At 45.2% G+C, this 14,259-nt stretch overlaps 1 protein-coding gene across 1 annotated transcript in view; it reads right to left on the reverse strand.

Moving 5' to 3' along the window:
- The window catches only part of LOC137306061 (galectin-9-like), a 36,336-nt gene that overhangs the window by 19,440 nt on the left and 2,637 nt on the right, over positions 1–14,259 (reverse strand). Inside the window, exons 2-4 of the mRNA XM_067975111.1 lie at positions 13,386–13,474; positions 10,435–10,645; positions 9,546–9,665 (exon numbers count right to left, since the gene is read on the reverse strand). Of these exons, the coding sequence (XP_067831212.1) occupies positions 9,546–9,665; positions 10,435–10,645; positions 13,386–13,474 (420 nt within the window). The remainder of the gene's footprint in view (positions 1–9,545; positions 9,666–10,434; positions 10,646–13,385; positions 13,475–14,259) is intronic.

Consider the following 14,259-nt stretch of genomic DNA (forward strand, 5'->3'; position numbering starts at 1 on the left):
CTACAAAAGCAGGTCAGAGGCTGGGTATTCTGCGGAGAGTGACTCACCTCCTGACTCCCCAAAGTCCTTCCACCATCTACAAGCACAAGTCAGGAGTGTGATGGAATACTCTCCACTTGCCTGGATGAGTGCAGCTCCAACAACACTCAAGAAGCTCGACACCATCCAGGACAAAGAAGCCAGCTTAATTGGCACCCCATCCACCACCCTAAATATTCACTCCCTTCACCACCGGCACACTGTGGCAGTGTGTACCATCCACAGGATGCATTGCAGCATCTCGCCAAGGCTTCTTCGACAGCACCTCCCAAACCCACGACCTCTACCACCTAGAAGGACAAGGGCAGCAGGCCATGGGAACAACACCACCTGCACGTTCCCCTCCAAGTCACACACCATCCCGACTTGGAAATATATCGCCGTTCCTTCATTGTCGCTGGGTCAAAATTCTGGAACTCCCTACCTAACAGCACTGTGGGAGAACCTTCACCACACGGACTGCAGCGGTTCAAGAAGGTGGCTCACCACCACCTTCTCAAGGGCAATTAGGGATGGGCAATAAATGTTGTCCTTGCCAGTGACACCCACATCCCATGAACGAATAATAAAAAAAAGGGAAGGTCTCTGATAGGGTGGAGGGCACGAGTGATTAAATGACAAAAGGGATGATGGTGCAAGGCAAGGAAGGTGGTGATGGGACAGGTTAAGAAACAAAAGATTGATCAGTAGCTGCTGTAAATGACAGCAACAGAACCATTACCAGCGCTAGCTGACCGAAAAAATGGAACCAGTGGTTATGATCTGAAATTATTGAAATCAGTATCAAGTCCGGAAGGTTGTAAAGTGCCTAAATGAAAGATGAGGTGCTGCTCCTCGAGCTTCCGTTGACCTTCCATTGGAACAGCGTAAGAGGCTGAGGACAGAGAGGTCAGAGAAGGAGTGGGAAGGGGAATTAAAATGGCAAGCGACCGGCAGGTTATGGTCACGCTTGCGGACAGAGCGGAGGTGTTCAGCAAAGCAATCACTCGGTCTGCGTTTGGTCTCCCTAATGTAGAGGAGACCGCATTGTGTGCAGCGGATACAGTATACTAAATTCTCTTACATTGTTCCAATGAAGCTCAACATTGAATCATAGAAAATTTACGGCACAGAAGGAGGCCATTCGGCCCATCGTTTCCGCACCGACCGAAAATGAACCACCCAGCCTAATCCCACTTTCCAGCATCTGGTCCGTAGCCTTGTACGTCATGGCACTTCAGGAGCACATCCAGGTACTTTTTAAATGAGTTGAGGGTTTCTGCCACTACCACCCTTTCAGGCAGTGAGTTCCAGGCACCCACCACCATCTGGGTGAAAAAAAACTTTCCTCAGCTCCCGTCTAATCCTTCTACCAATCACTTTAAATCTTTGCCCCCTAGTTATTGACCTCTCTGAGCAGAGAATGTAATGTCTGGGAAAAGATTCTGTATCACCGCCTGTTCATTTATACATTTATAACGGAAATAGGTCCTTCCTAACCACTCTATCTAAGTCCCTCATAATTTTGTACACCTCAATTAAATCACCCCTCAGCCTCCTCTGTTCCAAACAGAACAACACCAGCCAATCCAATCTTTTCCTATAGCTAAAATTCTCCAATCCTGGCAACATCCTTGTAAATCTCCTCTGTACTCTCTCTAGTGCAATTACATCCTTTCCGTTATGTGGTGACCAGAACTGTACACAGTACTCTAGCTGTGCCCTAACCAGTGTTTTATACAGTTCCAGCATAACCTCCCTGCTCTTATATTCTACGCCTCAGCTAATAAAGGAAAGTATTCCATATGCCTTATCTACCTGTCCAGCTACCTTCAGGGATCTGTGGACATGCACGGCAAGGTTCCTCTCTTCCTCTACACCTCTCAGTATCCTCCCATTTATTGTGTATTCCCTTGCCTTGTTTACCCTCCCCAAATGCATTACCTCATAATTCTCCAGATTGAATTCCATTTGCCACTTTTCTGCCCACCTGACCAGTCCATTGATATCTTCCTGCAGTCTACAGCTTTCCTCCTCGCTATCAACCACACGGCCAATTTTTGTATCATCTGCAAACTTTATAATCATGCCCCCTACATTTAAGTTTAAAGCATTAATATAGATCACAAAAAGCAAGGGACCTAGTACTGAGCCCTGCGGAACCCTACTGGAAATAGCCTTCCAGTCACAAAAACACTCGTCGACCATTCCCCTTTGCTTCCTGCCACTGAGCCAATTTTGGATCCAACTTGCCACTCTCCCTTGGATCCCATGGGCTTGTACTTTTTTTGACCTGTCTGCCATGTGGGATCTTGTCAAAAGCCTTGCTAAAATCCACACAGACATCTAATGCACTACCCTCATCGACCCGCCTTGTTACCTCCTCAAAAAATTCTATCAAGTTAGTCAGACACTACCTTCCCTTAGCAAATCCATGCTGACTGTCCTTGATGACTCTGTGCCTTTCTAAGCGACGGTTTATCCTGTCCCTCAGAATTGATTCCAATAATTTGCCCACCACCGAGGTTAGACTGACTGGCCTGTAATTACCCGGTCTCTCCCTCACTCCCTTTTTAAACAATGGTGCAACGTTAGCAGTCCTCCAATCCTCCAGCACCATGCCTATATCCAGTGAGGATTGTAAAATGTTGGTCAGAGCATCTGCTATTTCCTCCCTTGCTTCTTTTAACAGCCTGGGATACATTTCATCTGGCCCTGGTGATTTATCCACTTTCAAAGATGCTAATCCCCTTAATACTTCCTCTCTCACTAATTTATCCCATCCAATATTTCACACTCCTCTTTAACTACAATGTCTGCATCATCCCTCTCTTTTGTGAAGACAGACGCAAAGTATTCATTAAGAACCATACTAACATCTTCTGCCTCCACACATAGGTTACCTTTTTAGTCTCTAGTAGGCCCTAATCTTTCCTTAGTTATCCTTTTGCTCTTAATGTATTTATAAAACATGTTTGGGTTTTCCTTGATTTTACATGCCAATACTTTTTCATGCCCTCTCTTTGCTTTTGTAATTTCCTTTTTAATTTCACCCCTGCACTTTTTATACTCCTCTAGGCTTTCTGTAGTATTGAGTTCTCGGTGTCTGACATAAGCTTTCCATTTTTGTCTTATCTTACGCTGTATGCTCCTTGACATCCAGGGGGCTCGAGATTTGGCAGCCCCACCCTTTTTCTTTGTGGGAACATGTTTACTCTGAACCCCTTGAATCTCCCCCTTGAATGCCTCCCACTGCTCTGACACTGATTTACCTTCAAGTAGCTGTTTCCAGTCCACTTTTGCTAAATCACTTCTTAGATTAGTAAATCACTTCTTAGCTTTCCCCAATTGAGAACTTTAACTCCTGTTCTATCTTTTTCCATTTCCATAACCCTAAAACTAACTGAATTATGATCACTACCACCAAAATGCTCCCCCACTGATACTCCTTCCACCTACCCAGTCTCATTCCCTAAAACTAAATCCAGAACTGCCCCCACTCTTGTTGGGCTTCCTACATACTGGCTAAAAAAGTTCTCCTGAATGCAATTTAAGAATTTTGCGCCCTCTATACCCTTCACACTGTTTGTGTCCCAGTTAATATTAGGGTAGTTGAAATCCCCTACTATTACTGCCCTACTGTTTTTGCACTTCTCAGAGGGGTAAGCTCAAGGAACCTACCAGAGACCTTCCCTTTTGTTCTTCCCTCCCTTTCACTGGCTCTGTACTTGCTCAAAAACTTTAACTCTTTTAACATCATCCAGTTCTGACAAAAGGCCTTCAACCTAAAACATTAACTCTGTTTCTTTCTCCACAGATGCTGCCTGACCTGCTGAACTTCTCCAGCATTTTCAGTTTTTATTTCGGATTTCCGGCATTTGCAGTATTTTTATTTTGCCACAGGAGGGTTACCTACAGCAGCCCCACCTACAGGATGGGAGGGTTACCTACAGCAGCCCCACCTACAGCATGGGAGGGGTGCCAAGTTCTTCAAAGTGGCGGAGTTGAGGCTTTAGGGAGGTGCTGTTCGAGCGTGTGCGGTTTTTGCAAACATAAGCACCTTACAGCAAAAGGCCCGCATTCAGGAGCTAGAACTCTGGGAAAGTGCAGCACTCCAACCACTGCCTGTGCTGAGATTAACTAACAGCATAGATTGGGGTATCACAATGGCCCACTGACTGACACTATATATGTTCTTCCACTCCATTCAGTTACCACACTCAGCTGTGTTCTGGGGAATTGTGGGGGGGGGGGGGCGGGAGGAATCACAACAGGGAAGCTCTCACGAGGCTGTTACACCCTTCCTGGCTGCCTGTAAATAGTGGTACAGGTGGGAGTCTAGGAGCTGCCCCTAACCCCTCTCCCCTATTGCCCTCTCGCTGGTAAGACTAACACTGGGGGTATAAAAGGAATAAACCCCAGATCCAGAAAGGATAGAGTTCTTTTCTCTGAAACAGCAATTAAAACCTCCATGGCTTCCTTTACCCGTATTATGTGAGGCCATTTCTCAACCACTTTCTACACAAGTCACAGTTGACTCAAAATTTTGGATTCCATCAGATCTCACAGCACAACTACACTACTGGGTGTATTCTATAGGCCACCAGCTAGTGGGAAGGATATAGAGGAGCAAATTCGCAGGGAAATTACAAAGAGGTGCAAAAGTAGTGATAACGGGGGATTTCAACTATCCTAATATAGACTGGGATAACAATAATATAAGGGGTAAAGACGGAGAGAAATTTTTGAAATGTGTTCAGGATAACTTTCTTGACCAGCACGTTTCCAGCCCAACGAGGAAGGATGCATTGCTGGACTTGGTTCTAGGGAATGAGATGGGCCAAATGGAGTAAGTGTCAGTGGGAGAGCATTTAGGGAGCAGCGATCATAGTATCATAAGGTTTAGAATAGCTATGGAAAAGGACTTTGTCCACTCTAAAGTAAAAATACTCAATTGGAGGAGGCCCAATTTCAGTGGGATGAGAACAGATCTGGCCTGGGTAAATTGGAATCATAGTTTGACAGGCAAAACTGTAATTGAACAGCCTTTAAAGACGAGATGATTCGGGTAGAGACAAGGTACATTCCAACGAGGGAGAAACGTAGGGCAACTAAAGCAGAGATCCGTGGATGATAAAGGAGATAGAGAGTAAGATGAACCGGAAAAAAGCGGCGTATGACAGATGTCAGGTTGATAACATAAGTGAGAACCAGGCAGGATATAGAAAGTTCAGAGGGGAAGTGAAAAAGGAACTAAGAGGAGCAAAGAGAGAGTATGAGAATAGACTAGCGACCAATATAAAAGGGAATCTAAAAGTCTTCTACAGACATGTTAACAGTAAACACGTAGTAAGAGGAGGGGTGGGGCCGATTAGGGACCATAAAGGAGATCTACTCATGGAGGCAGTGGGCATGGCTGAGGTACTAAATGAGTACTTTGCATCGGTCTTTACCAAGGAAGAAGATGCTGCCAGAGTCTTGGTAAAGGAAGATATAGTTAAGATACTGAATGGGCTAAAAATTGAGAAAGAAGAGGTACTAGAAAGCTTAGATGTACTTAATATAGATAAGACACCTGGTCCGGATGGGATGCACCCTAGGATGCTGAGGGAAGTAAGGGGGGGATATTGTGGAGGTACTGGCCATAATCTTCCAGACATCCTTAGATACGGGGGTGGTGCCAGAGGACTGGAGAATTGCAAATGTTACACCCTTGATCAAAAAAGGGTGTAATGATAAACCCAGCAACTATAGGCCAGTCAGTTTAACCTCGGTGGTGGGGAAACTTTTGGAAACGATAATCTGGGACAGAATTAACAGTCACTTGGATGAGTGTGGATTGATTAGGGAAAGCCAGCACGGATTTGCTAAAGGCAAGTAGTGTTTAACCAACTTGATAGAGTTTTTTGATGAGGTAACAGAGAGGGTAGATGAGGGCAATGCAGTTGATGTGGTGTATATGGATTTTCAAAAATCGTTTGATAAAGTGCCACATGGTAGGCTTGCTATTAAGATTGTGGCCCATGGAATAAAGGGGGCAGTAGCAACATGGATACAGAATTGGCTAAATGACAGGAAACAGAGAGTAGTGGTGAGCGGTTGTTTTTCGGACTGGAGGGAGGTGTACAGTGGTGTTCCCCAGGGGTCGGTGCTGGGACCACAGCTTTTCTTGATATTTATTAATGACTTGGACTTGAGAGTACAGGTCACAATTTCAAAATTTGCAGATGACACAAAACTTGGAAGGGTAGTGATTAGTGAGGAGGATATTGATAGACTTCAAGAAGATAAATACATTCTGGTGGCACAGGCGGACACGTGGCAGATGAAGTTTAATGCGGAAAAATTCGACTTGATGCATTTTGGTAGGAAAAATGAGGAGAGGCAATATAAACTAGAGGGCACAACTCTAAAAGGGGTACAGGAACAGAGAGATCTGGGGGTATATGTGCATAAATCGTTGAAGATGACAGGGCAGGTTGAGAAAGCGGTTAAAAAAGCATACGGGGTCCTGAGCTTTATAAATAGAGGCATAGAGTACAAAAGCAAGGGAGTCATGATGAACTTTTTTAAAACACAGGTTCGGCCACAACTGGAGTGTTGTGTCCAATTCTGAGCACCGCACTTTAGGAAGGATGTGAAGGCCTTAGAGAGGGTGCAGAGGAGATTTACTAGTGTGATTCCAGGGATGAGGGTCTTAAATTACTGGGATAGACTGGAGAAGCTGGGATTGTTCTCCTTGGAACAGAGAAGGTTGAGAGGAGATTTGATAGAAGTGTTCAAAATCATGAAGGGTCTAGGCAGAGTGGATAGAGAGAATCTGTTCCTATTGGCAGAAGGTCAAGAACCAGAGGGCAAAGATTTAAGGTGATTGGCAAAAGAACCAAAGGTGATATGAGGAAGAACTTTGTTACACAGCGAGTGGTTAGGATCTGGAATGCGCTACCTGTGGGAGTGGTGGAGGCAGATTCAATCATGACCTTCAAAAGGGAACTGGATAAGTACTTGAAACGAAAAAATGTGCAGGGCTACAGGGCAGTGGGACTAGCTGGATTTCTCATGCATAGAGCCAGCGCGGACTCGATGGGCCGAATGGCCTCCTTCCATGCTGTAACCTTCTTTGATTCAATGATTCACAGAAAGAAGCCATTCGGCCCATCACACCTGTGCTAGCTCTTTGAAAGAGCTCTCCGCTTAGCCCCATTCCCCTGCTCTTTCCCAATCACCTTTTAAATTTTTCTTTTGCATTTCTCTTTTAAAAAGTATTATAGATTCTGCTTCCCCCACTATTTCTGGTTGAGCATTCCATGACCTAACAATCCTCTGCATAAAAAAATTCTCCAAATCTTTCCCTTTGTCCTTTTGGTGATCTTAAATTCATACGGACTCACTGACCTGTGAAAATAGATTTTCCCAATTTACCTTATCAAAACCCCTCATCATTTTAAACACCATCATCAGTCCTTCCCTTAGCTGTCTTTGTTCTAATCGAGACTCCCCACGTTTCTCAAGTCTCCTTCTTTGGCACACAGCTCTGAATTTACACACTAGTGCTTTGTTTATCACTTTCCACAGCTTTTTTGATACAAAAATATGCCAGTAAACTAACCACATAATTCCAGGAAAAGATCACAAGGCAGATACCGATGACCAAAGCGCATCCACCCAGAGTAAACCAGCAGCCCCGCTCATCACAGCACCTGCATGTATGTGTTATTTAAAATATGTGAGCAGTTCTTGAGAATTCAGATGGCAGGGAATGTCTGGACAGGGGCCTCAACAAGGCAATCAGCAAACTTGGCCTGTTGCCATTGTGGAGAATAACCGGCATTTGTGCAACTGAAAATCTGACAGAAGCAATTTGCAGAAAGAACCAAAACAACCAGCCTTACATCGAAGGCCGGAATGTGAGCATAAGTGGGAGGAGCACGGGCTGGAGGAACCTATAGCAAAAACAGAATCAGAGAACAGGATTGGGGTGGATTAAAAGGAACAAAAAACGATGGAACAACAACAACCTGCATTTATTTAGCACCTTTAATTTAGTCCCAAGGTGCTTCACAGGAGCGTTGTCAGACAAGCATTGACACCAAGCCATTAGGACAGGTGATCAAAAGTTTGGTCAAAGAAGGAGAGAAAGGTAGAGTGTTGGAGAGGTTTAAGGAGGGAATTCCAGAGCTTTGGACCCAGGCAGCTCTAGCTGACAATGGTGGAGCGAAGGAAGTGAGGGATGCACAAGAGGCCAGAGTTGGAGAAACGTAGAATCCTCAGAGGGTTGTAGTGCTAGAGGAGGTTAAAGAGATAGGGAGGGGCGAGGACATGGAGGGATTTGAACATGAGGATTAGAATTTTAAAATGGAGGTGTTGCTGGGCCGGGAGCCAATGTTGGTTAGCGAGCACAGGGGTGGTTGCTGAATGGGACTCGGTGCGAGGTTAAGATACAGAAATCTGAATCAAAAGTCCAAAACTCTGGAAATGCATAGCAGTTAAATCAGAGTCTGAAAGAGGAAGATAAACTAACATTTTGGGCGAGATTTTTCATCAGAACTTGGATTCCAAACTTATTTACCAAAATAATTACAAAGACTGGATTTGAGTAAGTTTTTATATCTTTCCTTTTTTCAAAGGTGAGACTTCCTCAATTTATCAGATTTTTCTTCCCTTGCTTGTTCCTGCACCACAAACCTGCCCCAACCAGAAGGGAAGGTAACCTTCCCTCCACCTCCCTCTCAAGCCTTCACCCGTGTTGCTCTGAGACTGGCTACGGAGCGGTGCCCTAGAGGGTGATCTTCCCCTCCCTTTCCTTTCATGGGCAAACATCTGATTTCTGCTTGGTGCCTCTGCACGAGAGGTCAGAGACTCAACTTGTGGAGGTCACATGATCATTACAGATGAGGACGGTCATTCAGCCCATCTTAATTTATCCATCCAGCGAAGCCCTATGGTGCCCCTATTGCGGCATCCATTCATTTCTTAAGTGATTCCAGGTCTTTCACCTCCACTAATCTATCTGGAAGTCCATTCCAACTGTTGACTGCTCTTAGTGTGCAGAAGGACATCCTGGTATGCAAGAAGGTGTGTCTGATATAATCTGTAAAGAGCTCCACATTCTTCCATGCTTTAATCACTTGGGGTAAAGCTACCAACTGGCACTCGCATGTGGTGGGGGCAGGGAAGGAGTGGCCAGCAGCAGTCATGCCTTGGGCCAGGAGAGAGAAACTGAGGTCTGGGTGATGAGACTCAAGTCGGCCGCTCTGTCCAATTTCCCACCTTTTTCAGATGTTATCCCGCCCAATTTTGGGCAGAATAATAGAGGGAAATCCAGCCCCAAATGTCTCGCTTTCAATTAAAAGTCATCTTTCTCCCTCACTTTTGTCTTGTGACATGGTTGCATTGGTTGTAAAGATTTTCAATCAATTTTCATGACCAGCAGAGCAAGCTTCAAAACTCAAACCATGGTCCCAGCCGCCCTGATCTCTGCCTCCCTGTCCAGTTTTGGACTTGGCAAATGGCGGTGAGCTACTTACATTTGGGCTTCTGAAGGTGATAGCATTCACATGGACATCTCCTGAAATCTTGAGCGTGTCCACTCTACTGAGGGGCAGCCTGTGGTTGTATTCAAGGAAATGCTGACCATTCACAGAAACCTTTGGAAGAAAGAAAAGCAATCAAATTACTTATGAAAGCACAAGTCCTCAGTCCTCCATCTTGGAGTTTTACATAGAATTACACAGCACAGAAACAGGCTATTCGGCCCAAGTGGCTACACTGGTGCTTATGCTCCACACGAGCCTCCTCCCACCTTACTTCATCTCACCCTATCAACATATCCTTCTATTCCTTTCTCCCGCATGTGTTTATCTAGCTTCCCCTTAAATGCCTCTATGCTATTCACCTCAACTACTCCATGTAGTAGCGAGTTCCACATTCTCACCACTCTCTGAGTAAAGAAGTTACTCCTGAATTCCTTATTGGATTCATTAGTTGAATCAGCCTCCCTGCCCCCGCTCCCCTCCCCACCTTCCCCTCCCGTACTGGACTTAAATTCAGTTGCCGAGATTCAGGATTAAAACAAAATCCATTTGTACTGAGATGTAGCGTTTCTGACTAAATGTTTATACATATCTCACAGGTACTGCCCACACCACCTGACACAATGGCACTGTCTCTTTATCCAGGGCCCCATTTCCAACCCATGGTTTGCTTGAGGTCCACTCTCAGCAATACTGTGACGCACAACACCTTGGAGCAATGGAATATGGGTCTGGGCCTGTGATCACCTGGACAGTGAGCTCTTGATTTCAGTTATGTAGGGCAGGCACTTGCCCACAGGAAGAGGGGAACATATTTGTAGTCCTAATAGTTCTACTTTTCAAGGAATCTGTTCACATGGAGTCAATTAGTCCCTCTTCATACCTGAAAACAGTAACTGCGCACGTTCACGATCAGTTCAAAGTATGAGCCGCAGGGGATGGGCATTTGTTGCTTCCTCTCTTCACTTCCCCAACATTGGCGCTCCAGCGTGTTGCAGACAACGACGTTACCTTCATCATAACGCAGGTTAAAGTGAAAGGCGACGTCGGAACGGGGGTTCTCACAGCTACCACACTGAAAATCCACCGCAAACCTACGGGACAAGGACAAATTCAGTCAGTTAGCTTCCTTGATGGGTGCTAAATTGCTGCTCCGAACATAGATCATCACTGCAACACCAGACTGTTGTTGTGTTATTAATTAGGGGGTCCCTGGGAGCGTGCTATTGTTTGAAGGGGGTCCCTGGGAGTGTGCTACCATTCGAAGGGGGTCCCTAGGAGCGTGCTATTATTTGAAGTGCATCACTGGGAGTGTGCTATTATTGGAAGGGGGTCCCTGGGAGCATGCTATTATTGGAAGGGGGTCCCTGGGAGCGTGCTATTATTGGAAGAGGGTCCCTGGGAGCGTGCTATTATTTGAAGGGGGTCCCTGGGAGTGTGCTATTATTTGAAAAGGGTCCCTGGGAGTGTGCCATTATTTGAAGAGGGTCCCTGGGAGTGTGCTATTATTTGAAGGGGCCCTCGGGGCATGTACTATTTTTGATAGTGGGTCCCTCTGGATGTGCTATTATTGATAGTGGGTCCCTGGGTGTGTGCTATTATTTATAGTGGGTCCCTGGGTGCGTGCGATTGTATATGGTGGGTCCCTGGGAGCATGCTATTTTTTGAAGGGGGCCCCCTGGTTGTGTACGGTTATTTATAGTGGGTCCCTGGGTGTGTGCTAATATTTGCAGGAGGTGCCTCAATGGAGAAGACTTTGATAAGCACTGCGAGTGATGTTGATGTCTTTTTTTAAATTTATATTTCTTTCTCTCATTGTATATTAGCAGGGGAACTGGTATGTCCAAAACCAACTTCAAATTCTCACGGAAATTTTTGCAGACAGTTGCGAGTCGTTGAGAAACTGGATGGGCTAAACATTGATAAAGAGGAGGTACTAGAAAGGCTAGCTGTACTTAAAGTAAATGAGCCACCTGGTCCGGATGGGATGTGGTTGCCGAGGGTGGAAATTGCAGAGGTGCTGGCCATAATCTTCCAATCATCCTTAGTGGTGCCAGAGGACTGGAGAATTGCAAATGTTACACCCTTGTTCAAAAAAGGTTGTAAGGATAAACCCAGTAACTACAGGCCAGTCAGCTTAACCTCGGTGGTGGGGAAACTTTTAGAAACGATAATCTGGGACAGAATTAACAGTCACTTGGGCAAGTATGGATTAATTAAGGAAAGCCAGCACGGACTTGTTAAGTGCAAATCGTGTTTGATTAACTTGATTGATGAGGTAACAGAAAGGGCAATGCAGTTGATGTAGTGTATATGGACTCCCAAAAGGCACTTGATAAAGTTCGCATAACAGTCTTGTCATCAAACTTGAAGCCCCCTAGCATAAAAGGGGCAGTGGTAGCATGGATATGAAATTGGCTACGTGACAGGAAACAGAGAGTAGTGGTGAACAGTTGTTTTCCGGACTGGAGGGAGGTGTACAGTGGTGTTCCCCAGGGGTCGGTACTAGGACCACTGCTTTTCTTGATATATATTAATGACTTGGACTTGGTGAACAGGGCTCAATTTCCAAATTTGCAGCTGACACAAAACTTGGAAGGGTAGTGAACTGTGAGGAGGATAGTGATAGTCTTCAAGGGGACACAGATAGGCTGGTGGAATGGGCGGACACATGGCAGATGAAATTTAACACAGAGAAATGCGAAGTGATACATTTTGGTAGGAAGAATGAAGAGAGGTAACATATATTAAAGGGTACAATTCTAAAAGGGGTGCAGGAACAAAGAGACCTGGCGGTATATGTGCACAAATCGTTGACGGTGGCAGGGCATGTTGAGAAAGCAGTTAAAAAAACATTCAGGATCCTGGGCTTTATAAATAGAGGCAGAGAGTACAAAAGCAAGGAAGTTATGATGAACCTTTATAAACACTGGTTCAGCCACAACTGGAGTATTGTGTCCAATTCTGGGCACAGCATTTTGGGAAGGATGTGAAGGCCTTAGAGAGAGTGCAGAAGAGATTTATTAGAATGGTTCCAGGGATGAAGGACATCAGTTACGTGAATAGACTGAAGAAGCTGGGGTTGTTCTCCTTAGAGCAGAGAAGGTTGAGAGGAGATTTGACGGAAGTGTTCAAAATCATGAAGGGTCTAGACAGAGTAGATAGAGAGAAACTGTTCCCATTGGCGGAAGGGTCAAGAACCAGAGGACATAGATTTAAGGTGATTGGCAAAAGAACCAAAGGCGACATGAGGAAAAACTTTTTTACACAGTGAGTGGTTGGGATCTGCCTGAAAGGGTGGTGGAGGCAGTTTCAATCATTGCTTTCAAAACGGAATTGGATAAGTGCTTGAAGGGAAAAAATGTGTAGGGCTACGGGGAAAAGGCGAGGGAGTGGGACTAGCTGGATTGCTTGCAGAGAGCCAGCACAGACTCAATGGGCCGAATGGCCTCCTTCCGTTTTGTAACCATTCTATGATTATATGATAATCATCTTGTGTTACATAACTATACAACAACAACTTGCATTTATACAGTGCCTTTAACATAGCAAAAACAAGGCGCTTCATTGGAACATTATCAGACAGAGTTTGACACCAAGCCCCTACCTCACCTTGGTCAAAGAGGTAGGTTTTAAGGAGCATCTTAAAGGAGGAGAGAGAGGTTTAGAGAGAGGGAATTCCAGAGTTTAGGGCCTAGACAGCTGAAGACACAGCCGCCAATGGAGGGGCAAAGGAAATCAGGGATGCACAAGAGGTCTAATATGTAGGAACACAGAGTTCTCGGAGGGTCGTAGGGCTGGAGCTTCCTTGATTTTGAGTCGTGGCAGGGTTACCTCTTAGCATGTCCTGGCACCTGTCCTTGAATTATCACCATCTTCCCTTCTTGCAGTCCACCAAATATAGCCCCAGTGAAGGGGATAATCTGAAAGAAAGGATAAATAGAGTTAGAAGAATACTCAAAGCCAGTGTAAATTGGACATGAGGAACATGAGGAAGTGACTGAGGATATAAGCTAGAAACAGGAAAATTATACCACCAAATGGGGTCTAAGGTTATCGCCCATGGTGATTATGGGTGAATTTCAGGAACCCGAACAGAAGGGGTTAGGGAAGAGATGTTTGAGCACACCCACGAGTAAGATAAATCACTTGGGCATGATTCACCCAATATTGATATCAATCTGGTATCAATAACCATTCTAGTGAAAGTCAGGAAAGTGTAGTTAAGAATAATTAATTGATAGCTTTCTCTTGAAAATGGCTGTGTCCTTGCCTATACTGAACAATAAGAAAATTGCATTTGATAAGCCTGGCCACTACCCGAGACATCAGGACCATGCTGGGGGGAGATAAACAAAGACCTCCAGACACCCCCAATATTTTAACAACCAGAAAGCGCAGGAATGGCTTGTATTTGATGTCATGTGTGGCGTGATGTTGGGATTGTGTGTGTGTAAATGTGATGGGCGCTAAATTGGGCCATGTAGCGCCCGTTGTTTCGGCGCTACACGGCTTCTCCGACAATCAAGATGGCGTCTTGGATGCACATGCACGTTTCCTGCATGACGTGCGTCAGATGCCATCTTGGTGTAGGAGTTTGCGCAGGCGCAAATAACGAACGCTGGAATCATGTAAAGTAGGGAGAAAATGGCTTCAATCAGTGTGCAATGCTGATTTAAAGTGTTAGACACCATTTTGGGACTTAACA

The sequence above is a fragment of the Heptranchias perlo genome, chromosome 41 (genome assembly GCF_035084215.1).
Source record: "Heptranchias perlo isolate sHepPer1 chromosome 41, sHepPer1.hap1, whole genome shotgun sequence".
NCBI lineage: Eukaryota > Metazoa > Chordata > Chondrichthyes > Hexanchiformes > Hexanchidae > Heptranchias > Heptranchias perlo.